This window comes from Pseudophryne corroboree, chromosome 9 (genome assembly GCF_028390025.1).
Source record: "Pseudophryne corroboree isolate aPseCor3 chromosome 9, aPseCor3.hap2, whole genome shotgun sequence".
NCBI classification, from domain to species: Eukaryota; Metazoa; Chordata; class Amphibia; order Anura; family Myobatrachidae; genus Pseudophryne; species Pseudophryne corroboree.
This window is the reverse complement of record NC_086452.1, coordinates 38,292,972-38,305,155: the sequence shown is the minus strand read 5'-3', so window position 1 is coordinate 38,305,155 and position 12,184 is coordinate 38,292,972. Positions and strand designations below refer to the sequence as shown.

General features: G+C 48.9%; 1 protein-coding gene across 1 annotated transcript in view; it reads left to right on the top strand.

Annotated features, from left to right (window-relative positions):
• Positions 1-10,156: 10,156 nt before the first annotated feature.
• Positions 10,157-12,184, top strand: part of ALG6 (ALG6 alpha-1,3-glucosyltransferase) — a 52,600-nt gene continuing 50,572 nt past the window's right edge. The window contains exon 1 of the mRNA XM_063939198.1: positions 10,157-10,406. Within this exon, the coding sequence (XP_063795268.1) occupies positions 10,307-10,406 (100 nt within the window). The 5' untranslated portion in view covers positions 10,157-10,306. The remainder of the gene's footprint in view (positions 10,407-12,184) is intronic.

The following is a 12,184-nucleotide window of genomic DNA, read 5'->3' as shown; positions in this document are numbered from 1 at the left end:
GTAAATAGTGAGTGTGGATGAGAGACGTAGATCTTGTGAAGAGTGGAGAGGTTCGGGAGATATTTTGAGATGAGTGAAGTGATGTACGTTGGTGCAGTTTGGTTAAAGGCCTTGTGTGTGAGTAAAAGTATTTTATATTGAATACGGTAGAATACAGGTAACCAATGGAGGGACTGACAGAGCGGATCTGCAGAAGATGAACATCTAGCTAAGAAGATTAGCCTTGCAGTTGCAATCAGAATGGATTGTAGGGGTGAGAGTCTCATTTTGGTAAGACCAGTAAGAGGACTATTGCAAAAATCAATGCGGGAGATAATGAGAGCATGTATTAGAGTTTTTGCAATGTCTTGTGTAAGGTATGGTCGTATTTTGGATATGTTTTATAGATGCATGTAACATGATTTGGAGAAAGATTGAATGTGTGAAACATAGGACAGATAAGAGTCAAGGATGAGACCTAGGCAGCGAGCTTGTGGGGTAGATTATATATCAAGTTCTCAACAGTTATAGAGATATCAGGTTGGTAACTACTATTGGTCGGTGGAAATATAATTAACTCTGTTTTGGATATATTTTATTTGAGGTGGCGAAATGACATCCAAGCTGAAACAGCAGAAAGGCATTCAGTGACACGGCCCAATACAGATGGTGAGAACTCTGGGGAGGATAGATAGATTTAGGTATCCTCCACGTACAGATGATACTGGAATACAAAAGGGCTGATTAAGATGTGGTATAGATTGAGAAAAGCAGAAGATCTAAGACTGAGCCTTGCGGTACGCCAAATGATAGAGGTAGCGAAGAGGTGGTGGATTCAGAGAAGCAGACACTGAAAGAGTGATTAGATAGGTAGGAGGAGTACCAAGTAAGGGCTGTGTCCTGAAGACCTAAGGATTGTAGTGTTTGTATGAGAAGAGAGTAGTCAACAGTGTCAAACCAGCAGAAAGAGCCAAAAGACTAAGAAGTGTGTAATGTCCTTTAGACTTAGCAGTGACCAGATCATTCACTACCTTAGTCAGTGCTGTCTCTGTGGCGTGTTGGGAATGAAAGCCTGACTGAGGTGGGTCCAATAATTTGTGAGTTAAGAAAGTGTGTGAGGTGAGTGTAGCTTGGAGGGGCATGGGCGCTGAGAGATGGGACAGTAGTTTGAGAGAGAGTTAGGGTTAAAAAATGTATTTTCTCTTACGTCCTAGAGGATACTGGGGTCCACATTAGTACCATGGGGTATAGACGGGTCCACTAAGAGCCATGGGCACTTTCAGAAATTGATAGTGTGGGCTGGCTCCTCCCTCTATGCCCCTCCTACCAGACTCAGTTTAGAAAATGTGCCCGGAGGAGCCGCTCATGCTTGGGAAGCTCCTGAAGAGTTTTCTGCATTTATTTTCTATTTGTTGTTTTTTAGGCATGTCTGGTTGGCACCAGACTGCCTGCTTTGTGGGACTTAGGGAGGGGGAACGGCCCAACCTCCCTAGGGTTAATGATCCCATTCCCTGCTGACAGGACACTGAGCTCCTGAGGGTCCTATTCGCAAGCCCCACCACGGCAAGCATACAGGCCCACAGCACGCCGCCACCCCTAACAGAGCCAGAAGACTGAAGAGTGGTGAGTAAGTAGCCGGTGTCCCGGATAGCGGGTCACCGGCGGTAATGGCAGCACAAGGGTAGGAGCACAGCGCTGCATGTACTAAACCATACTTAGGGTACTTAGTTTGCTACCCACCTAAACTAGCACTTTAGCTATAGGGACGCTCTGTGGCCGGCTCCATTTTACTCTGTGTCTCCCTATAAGGGCTCTGTGTGGGTTAACTGTGTTTTAACTTATTCCTGTGTGTATGTGTGTGTTCTCTCACGTTTAATATGTCAAAGGAGTTTGTATCATGCACAGCAGAGTGCTTTTCTCAATCTGGGGGATCACTGCTGTGTACTCAGGATAGTACACATTCTCAGGCTAGCGGATCTGAACCAGTATGGTTAGATTCAGTAAAAGAGCTGATTTCAAATATTTCGAATAAACTATCCAAAAATGAGAAGAAGATGCAATACTTAAGGCAATCTGTTGATGACCTGATGAAATAGAGATTAAGTGGTCATTCCATCATCTCAGACCCCTGCCATTTGTCAACAGAAGCGTACTCTGGCCCAAATCATGCAGGCTGATACCGATGATGATGATGATGTATCAGACCCAGAGGAGGGTGAGGTGGACTCGGGAGGGGCAGATGCAGCTTTGTCACAAGGAATACAGGCCCTGATAGAAGCTATTAGAGACGTCCTGCACATTCCTGATAAGGTGTCAGAGGACGAAGAGGAATCTTATTTTAATGTGAAAAAGAAATCCTCAGCTACTTTCCCTGCATCTAAGGAATTAAATTCCCTATTTGAAGCAACTTGGGTAAATCCTGACAAGAAGTTTCAGGTCCCAAAACGGTTAGTCACATCTTTCCCGTTCCCTCAGGATGATAGCAAAAAATGGGAAAACCCACCGATAGTTGACGCATCCGTTCTAGGCTGTCTCGTAAGATAGTTTTACCTGTTCCTGGGGCAGCTTCTTTGAAGGATGCTGCAGACTGCAAGATTGAGACCACTCTCAAATCTCTGTACACAGCTGTGGGGTTTGCCCAGAGACCCACTATAGCTTGTGTATGGATCACTAGGGCCACTGCAAAATGGTCAGGTAATCTAATTGACGGGTTAGATTCCTTATCCGGGGGGAGGTAATTTTACTCCTACAGCATATACAGGATTCTGATAACTTTATGGTGGAGGCCATAAAGGAAATTGGTGTACTCAATGCACGCACCACTGCCATGGCAGTGTCAGCATGTAGGGGCTTGTGGCTACGCCAGTGGACTGTGGATGCAGATTCCAGGAAAGGCGTAGAAAGTTTACCTTTCACAGGTGAAGCCCTTTTTGGAGATGAACTGGATACGTGGATATCCAAGGCTACGGTGGATAAGTCTACATACCTTCCTTCCACAGCTCCCCCGGGTAAAAAAAACCTACACTGCTCCAACTCTGCAGTCCTTTCGGACAGCAAAGTTTAAAACCAAAACCAAAGGTTCTTCTACGGCCTTCAAAGGCAATAGAGGTAAACCCAGAAAACAGCAAATGCAGGTTCACAGGAACAGAACCCCGGTTCTTCTTCCTCTAAGCCTTCAGCATGACGGTGGACCGCACTGCCTGGAAGACAGGAAGGTGGGAGCCCGTTTGCGATTCTTCAGTCACATATGGGCAACGTCATGCCAGGATCCCTGGGTCAAAGATCTTATACCCCAGAGCTACAGACTGGAGTTTCAGGAACTCCCACCTCACAGAATCTTCAAATCAGGCTTACCAGCTTCTCCAGAAGCAAGTATGACTTTACAGGCAGCAATTCTGAAACTGGTACAGACTCAGGTCATTGTTCCAGTTCCACTTCAGCTGCAAAACCAGGGTTATTATTCCAACCTGTTTGTAGTTCCGAAACCAGACAGTTCGGTAAGACCCATATTCAATCTCAAGTCATTGAACCCGTACTTACGGGTGTTCAAGTTCAAGATGGAGTCTCTGAGAGTGGTGATCTCAGGTCTGGAGGATGGGGAATTCTTGGTGTCTCTGGATATTAATCCGAATTAGCCGCCTCATCAGGCTTATCGAAGGTTTGCCTTACAGGACTGTCACTACCAGTTCCAGGCCCTGCCATTTGGCCTCTCTACGGCACCGAGGGTGTTCACCAAGGTAATGGCACAAATTATGTTCCTGCTCCGCAAACAGGGAGTAAACATAATACCGTACCTGGACGATCTGCTGATAAAAGCACCATCCAGGGAGAGGTTGTTAGTCAACATTGCCCTCTCAACCCGACTACTCCAGGATCACGGATGGATTCTGAACCTACCAAATCTCATCTGGAGCCAACGCGGAGGCTTCCGTTCCTGAGAATGACACTGGATATGTAGGCACAGAAAGTGTTCTTTCCGTTGGAAAAGGCATTGGTGATCCGGTCGATGGTGCGGGATGTTCTAGGACAAACCCGGATATCGGTTCATCTATGCATTCGCATTCTGGGAAAGATGGTAGCTGCTTATGAGGTGCTGCAGTACGGAAGGTTTCAGCTGGATCTGTTGGACAAATGGTCCGGATCGCATCTTCACATGCACCAGAGGATCCGTCTGTCGCCAAAAGCCAGGATTTCTCTTCTGTGGTGGCTTCAGACTTCTCACCTGACCGAAGGACGGAGGTTCAGGATTCAAAATTGGATTCTGCTAACCACAGACGCAAGCCTCAGAGGTTGGGGAGCAGCCACCCAGGGGGAACAGTTCCAAGGAAGATGGTCAAGTCAGGAAGCCATTCTTCCAATCAACATTCTGGAACTAAGGGCCATATACAACGCCCTTCTACAGGCATCGCATCTTCTTCAAGATCAAGCCATTCAGGTTCAGTCGGACAATGTGACGGCAGTAACGTACATAAACTGACAAGGTGGAACGAAGAGCAGGGCAGCAATAGCAGAGGTAACAAGGATTCTCCTCTGGGCAGAAAGACACGCTGTGGCGTTGTCCACGATCTTCATTCCATGAGTAGACAACTGGGAAGCAGACTTCCTCAGCATATACGCCCTCCACCCAGGAGAGTGGGGCCTTCACCCGGAGGTGTTCGGGTGCTTGACACATCGGTGGGGAATGCCACAAATCGACATGATGGCCTCTCGTCTCAACAAGTAGCTCAAGCGGTATTGTTCCAGGTCAAGGGACCCATAAACAGTGGCGGTGGACGCTCTGGTGACTCCATGGGTCTACCAGATGGTGTATGTGTTTCCACCACTCCCACTGATCCCAAAGATTCTCAAAAGTATAAAAAGGGAAAAGGTTCAAGCAATTCTCATTGCCCCGGACTGGCCAAGAAGGGCCTGGTATGCGGATCTACTGGAGATGCTCCTAGAGAACCCATGGCCTCTACCTCTTCACGAGGACCTTTTCCAACAGGGGCCGTTTGTCTATCAAGACTTACCACGGCTACGTTTGACAGTATGGAGGTTGAGTGTCAAATTCTAGCCCGGAAAGGGATCCCGGATAGGGTTAATCCAACCCTGAGCCAAGCCAGAAAGGGAGTAACGTCTAAACATTACCACCGTATTTGGAAAAATACGTCTCTTGGTGTGAGAACAGGAAATTTCCTGCAGTGGAATTTCAATTGGGACATTTTCTCCTTTTTCTGCAGTCAGGTGTGTATGTGGGCTTACGTTTGGGCTCCATAAAAGTCCAGATTTCTGCCTTATCCATTTTCTTCACGAAACAATTGGCTTCTCTCCCTGAGGTTCAGACATTTTTGAAAGGGGTTCTGCACATCCAACCGCTCTTTGTGCCTCCTACGGCACCTTGGGATCCAGCGGTGGATCCAGAAGAAAATGATAGGGGGGGCACCATGGAAGGGGCAAGTACATTTGCGTGCGGCTTCGGTGCATGTGAGGTGACGCTTCTTATACAATGCCCACAGTTGTAGCGCTCATTATGCAATGTCCACTGTACTGGTAGTGACCCTTATGTAGACCCCATAGTAGTGGTGACCCTTATGCAATGCCCGTATTGCCCCCAGTAGTAATGTTGCCTGTAGTAATGCCCCCAGTCATTTAGCGCCCTAGTAGTTATGCCCCCAGTGGTAATGCCCCTGCTGTTATGACCCCAGTAGTTTACCCCCCCTTTAGTTTAGCCTCCCAGTGGTAATGCCCCCAGTAGTTTGCCTGCTTGTAGTTTAGCCACCAGTAGTAATGCCCCCTGTAGTTTGCCCCATTGTAGTTTAGCCCCTGTAGTTATGCCCCCCTTGTAGTTTAGCCCCCAGTAATAATGCCCCCAGTAGTTTGGCCCCTGTAGTTATCCCCCAGTAGTTTGGTCCCTATAGTTATGCCCCCAGTAGTTTGGCCCCCCTGTAGTTTAGCCCCCAAGTAGTAATGCCCCTGTAGTTACGCCGCCAGTAGTAATGCCCCTGTAGTTACACCGCCAGTAGTAATGCCCTCCTGTAGTTTGCCCCCAGTAGTTAGCCCCCAGTAATAATGTCCCCCAGTAGTTTGCCCCCAGTAGATGCCCCCCAGTAATAATGTCCCCCAGTAGATGCCCCCCAGTAATAATGTCCTCCAGTAGTTTGCCCCCAGTAGTAATGCCCCTTAGGAGTTTGCCCCCAATAGATGACCCCCCCAGTAGTAATGCCCCCAGTAGATGCCCCCCGGTAATAATGCCCCCAGTTGTAATACACCCAGTATATGCCACCAGTAATAATGTCCCCCAGTAGTTTGCCCCCAGTAGATGCCCCCCAGTAAAAATGTCCCCCAGTAGCTGCCCCCAGTAGTAATGCCCCCAATAGTAGACCCCCCAGTAGTGCCCCCAGTAGATGCCCCCAGTAATAATGCCCCCAGTAGTTTGCCCCCAGTTGTAATGCCCCCCGCAGTAGTAATGCTCCTTGTTGATGCCCCCCAGTAGTAATGTCCCCCCATAGTTTGCCCCCAGTAGATGCCCCCGCTGCACTAAGGAAGAAAAAAATTAAATCATACTTACCGAGCCCCGTTCCCGCTTCCAGACCGCTGCAGTCCTCCTCTCTTGGCGTCCTCTCCTCAGCACTATGAGAGAGACGTGATGACTGACGTCTCTCCCATAGCGCACGCCACACAGTACTGAGCTCCTGCCTCCGGCTTTCGGTGAGGAGAGACGGGCGCCCGCTGGTAACACAATCTCAGCGGGCGCCCGTCATCTCCCTTTGCGGCGCCGGGGGACGGAGGACACAAATGACAGGGGGGGCACGGGCCCGAGTGCCCCCCCCCCTGGATCCGCCACTGTTGGGATCTCAACGTGGTGTTGCAGTTCCTGCAATCAGATTGGTTTGAGTCTTTACAGGACGTTACCGTCAAGTTTCTTACGTGGAAGGCCGTCACACTGTTGGCCTTGGCTTCTGCGAGGCGTGTGTTGGAGCTGGGAGCGTTGTCTCACAAAAGCCCCTATTTGAGTTTTCATGAAGATAGGGCTGAACTCAGAACTCGTCAGCAATTTCTTCCAAAGGTGGTGTCTGTGTTTCATATCAACCAACCTATTGTGGTTCCAGTGGTTACCGACACCTCTGCTACTTCAAAGTCCTTGGATGTTGTGAGGGCTTTGAAGATCTATGTGAAGCGGACAGCTGTTTGTTCTCTATGATCCCAATAAAATTGGGTTTCCTGCTTCAATGCAGACTATTGCACGTTGGATCAGGCTTACCATCCAGCATGCTTATTCCACGGCAGGTTTGCCGTGTCCAAAATCTGTACAGGCCCACTCTACTAGGTCGGTGGGTTCTTCCTGGGTGGCTGCCCAGGGTGTCTCGGCTTTACAGCTCTGCCGAGCAGCTACTTGGTCAGGTTCGAATACGTTTGCTAAGTTCTACAAGTTCGATACTTTGGCCTCTGAGGACCTTCAGTTTGGTTGATTTGTTCTGCAGGAACCTCAGCACTCTCCCACCCGGTTTGGGAGCTTTGGTACATCCCCATGGTACTAATGTGGTCCCCAGTATCCTCTAGGACGTAAGAGAAAATTGTTTTCTCGTAGTCCGTAGTGAATACTGTGCGCCCGCCCAGTGCTTCGTTTCTTCCTGCACTGTTACTTGGTTAAGTATTGTTGGTTCAGCGGTTGCTGTTCCTGGTTTAAAGTTTGGTTAGTTTGGCTTTCCTCTAGTTTGTGTGTGCTGGTTTGGAATCTCACCACTATCCTTTTATATCCTTCTCTCAAAGTATGTCCGTTTCCTTGGGCAAAGTTTCCTAGACTGAGTCTGGTAGGAGGGGCATAGAGGAAGGAGCCAGTCCACACTATCAATTTTTTTAAGTGCCCATGGCTCCTTATGGACCCGTCTATACCCCATGGTACTAATGTGGACCCCAGTATCCTCTACGATCTATAAGAAAAGGATTCACCGGTAGGTAATTAAGGGGGTCATTCCGAGTTGATCGCTCGCTAGCAGTTTTTAGCAGCCGTGCAAATGCATTGCCGCTGCCCACCGGGGAGTGTATTTTCGCTTTGCAGAAATGCGAACGCTTGTGCAGCAGAGCGGCTGTGAAATCTTTTTGTGCAAAACAAGACCAGCCCTGTAGTTACTCTTCGTGTGCGTTGATTCTAACGATGGTGGGATGGCTTTTGACGTCACACACCCGCCCAGCGTTCGCCCAGCCACGCCTGCGTTTTCCCCGACACGCCTGCGTTTTTCTAAGCACTCCCTAAAAACGGTCGGTTGACACCGAGAAACGCCCACTTCATGTCAATCTTCCTGCGTTGTGCCGTGTGACTGAAAGCTTCACTAGAACCTGTGCAAAACCACAAGGGACTTTGTACCCGTACGTCGCGCGTGCGCATTGCGGTGCATACGCATGCGCAGAAATGCTGATTTTTTTTGCCTTATCGCTGTGCTGCGAACAACGGCAGCTGGCGATCAACTCGGAATGACCCCCTAAAATCCTATGTTTTTCAGAATGGGAGTAATCACACTGTGCTTGCATAGTGAAGGAAAGATATCAATAGAGAGAGATTACCGATTTTAGTTGAGCACAGGAGACTGATTTGGAAGGATATGGAATCAAGAGGAGAGGTAGTAGAATAGCAGGATGAGAAGAGTGTTGATACTTTATCATCATTTGTGGGATCAAATGAAGAGACGATGACAGAGGGTTCAGGAAGGGAATTGAGCAGGTCACTGGCTGAGGAAGAGCATATCATCTCATCCTGTTGGAGAAAGAACGCTATATTATTATTATTATTATTATTATTATTATCTGTGATCTTTTTATCAATTTATAACTAGATCCAAAAATAGGAAATCAGTGCAATCATTTCAGAAATGAATAAATATCTGTGCACTTATCCAGTATCTAATCAGCTATGGGAATGCCCGCGATCTGTGCACATATGCTACACATACAGTAGCCTATAGACTTTGTATTTACGAATCGCACAATTTTTTATTGTGTGAGGAATTTTAGTTTGCAGGCCCATAGCGCTGCATACAAAAGCACACGATCTCGGGGCTTCTACCGTAAGTCCGGAATATGCACACATTAGATCGCAGGCCTAGCTGGCAGCACCACTAGCTGTCCTCTTTTTTGATACATTTTTCATCTCTCATTGACAACATTTGTGATTAAATATTGCAGGCTGTGGGACTACACGCTCCAAGATGCCCTCCCAACTTATGCTTGGACCCAGGGGAGCTGAAGCACCCACAGAGTTGGCCCCTATGCCTAGCAATTCAACAAGACCAGGAGACAAATGCCACAGGCAGCGCCTCAGCTAAGCCGGCGACATTGGGGGGTAAATTTACTAAGATGGGAGTTCTATTTAAGATGGGATGTTGCCCATAGCAACCAATCAGATTCTACTTCTCATTTATCTAGCACCTTCTAGAAGATAATAAATGCAAACCTTGATAGAAGCGCTCTCTCGAAAAAGGGGCATGGCCTAATCAAAAGAGGCGCGGCCTTGCAGCAGTGCCACGACTGAGAGCCACGCCCCCATTTACCGTCACTGAGGGGCCATGCCCAGCACTCTGTGAGCTGCTGGCATGCCCTCTCTCCCTCTGTCTCCAGTGAATAGACGCTGTGCGCATGCGTAGAGCCTCCCAACTGCCCCCCCCCCCCCCCCCACCGCAGGTAGGACAGCGGGACAGCATACCCTCCAACATTTTGCACAGAAAAATCGGTACAAATTAGGGAAGTGGGCGTGGCCACGGGTAAAGTGGTCACGCCTCTTTACCTACACTTTCAATGGACGTTTGGAGAGACAAAAATCGGTACAGACCATAAAAAAAAGTACTGTACCTGCCAAAAAGGTACAGATGGAGGGTATAGGACAGTTCCAAAAAAACGGGACTGTCCCGCGAAAATCAGGACAGTTTGGAGGTATGTAAATGGAATCTGATTGGTTGCTATGGGCAAAATCCCATCTTAAATAGAACTCCCATTTTAGTAAATTTACTCCAAGATATCAGTCAGAGCTCAGGGGGTCCACAGGGAGCGCCCTTGAAGCCTGCCGCGCCATATTGGATGAGGGCAAAGGCCTGGCGGCAGCAGATTTCAGTCTTACCGAGGAGGATCCCGCACGGCGGACACTGAGCTGCTCCTGCTCTGACTCTCCGGCTAAAACAGCCTACAGGTCGTTTGAGGAAACCAGAGAGCCAAATCTCCCCACCCTTCTGTTGCCATGGTGACGCGGGAGCGCAGGGCTGGCAGCTCGGTGATGTGTCACTGTGGCGCCGTCGCCTGTGTGTGACGTAGAGGCCGGGCGGTGAAGCTGATGGGTTGGTTCTAGCATCTACCGAAGCTGATGTGTGCGGGAGGGAGAGACATGGAGGCGTCCGTGACAGGTGTGATAGTGCTGCTGGCTCTCACCGTGCGCTGGGCTGTGTCCCTGTATCCGTACTCAGGTAACGTGCTGCAGTGTGCTGTCCCTGCTTCTTTACACTGGGTATAGCTTGTGTTATTGCGTAGGGCAGCACAGTGGTGCAGTGGTTAGTATTGTTGCATATTGGGGCATGTACAGTATGTGCAGAGTTTGTATGTTCTCACGTATTTGCCTGGGTTTGCATTTGCATGAGTGCTGCAGTAGGATAATTGGCTTATGTCAAATAAATGAACCCCAGTGTATATGTGTGCCTCCCAACATTTGGGGAGGGGAGGAGAGCCTGTGGGGGCATGGTGTGAGCACCTATGGAGTGTGCATGAAAAAGGAGGTGCAGCTGTGAGTCACACCCCGGTTGCATGCCGCGCTTGGGGGTGTAACCATCACTACCCGTGCTACTAGGTTGCCCCCAGCCACTCTCTGCGATCCATTCATTGCTGCTCTGCAGGTGAGAGCAGCGTGTATACTACTGTTCCCTCATAGCTTCAGCCCGGTGCATATACTGATGTTCCCTCCTGGCCTCGGCCTGGCGCCTGTACTACTGTTCTGTCCTGGTTTTCCAAGGCACATATACTGCTGTTTTCTCCCGGTGTAACCCAGGCACATATACTACTGTTCTCTCCTCTCCTGGTGTAACCCAGGCACATATACTACTGTTCTCTCCTCTCCTGGTGTAACCCAGGCACATATACTACTGTTCTCTCCTGGTGTAACCCAGGCACATATACTACTGTTGTCTCCCGGTGTAACCCAGGCGCATATACTACTGTTCTCTCCCGGTGTAACCCAGGCACATATACTACTGTTCTCTCCCGGTGTAACCCAGGCACATATACTACTGTTCTCTCCCGGTGTAACCCAGGCACATATACTACTGTTCTCTCCCGGTGTAACCCAGGCACATATACTACTGCTCTCTCCCCGTGTAACCCAGGCACATATACTACTGTTCTCTCCCGGTGTAACCCAGGCACATATACTACTGTTCTCTCCCGGTGTAACCCAGGCACATATACTACTGTTCTCTGATCTCCTGGTGTAACCCAGACACATATACCACTGCTCTCTCCCGGTGTAACTCAGGCATATATACTACTGTTCTCTCCCGGTGTAAGACAGGCACATATACTACTGTTCTCTCCCGGTGTAAGACAGGCACATATACTACTGTTCTCTCCCGGTGTAAGACAGGCACATATACTACTGTTCTCTCCCGGTGTAAGACAGGCACATATACTACTGTTCTCTCCCGGGGTAAGCCAGGCACATATAGTACTGTTCTCTCCCGGTGTAACCCAGGCACATATACTACTGTTCTCTCCTCTCCTGGTGTAACCAGGGCACATATACTACTGTTCTCTCATCTCCTGGTGTAACCCAGACACATATACCAATGCTCTCTCCCGGTGTAAGCCAGGCACATATACTACTGTTCTCTCCGGTGTAAGCCAGGCACATATACTACTGTTCTCTCCCGGTGTAAGCCAGGCACATATACTACTGTTCTCTCCCGGTGTAAGACAGGCACATATACTACTGTTCTCTCCCGGTGTAAGACAGGCACATATACTACTGTTCTCTCCCGGTGTAAGACAGGCACATATACTAATGTTCTCTCCCGGTGTAAGACAGGCACATATACTACTGTTCTCTCCCGGTGTAACCCAGGCACATATACTACTGTCCTCTCCCGGTGTAAACCAGGCACATATACTACTGTTTTCTCCTCTCCTGGTGTAACCCAGGCACATATACTAATGTTCTCTCCCGGTGTAACCCAGGCACATATACTACTGTTCTCTC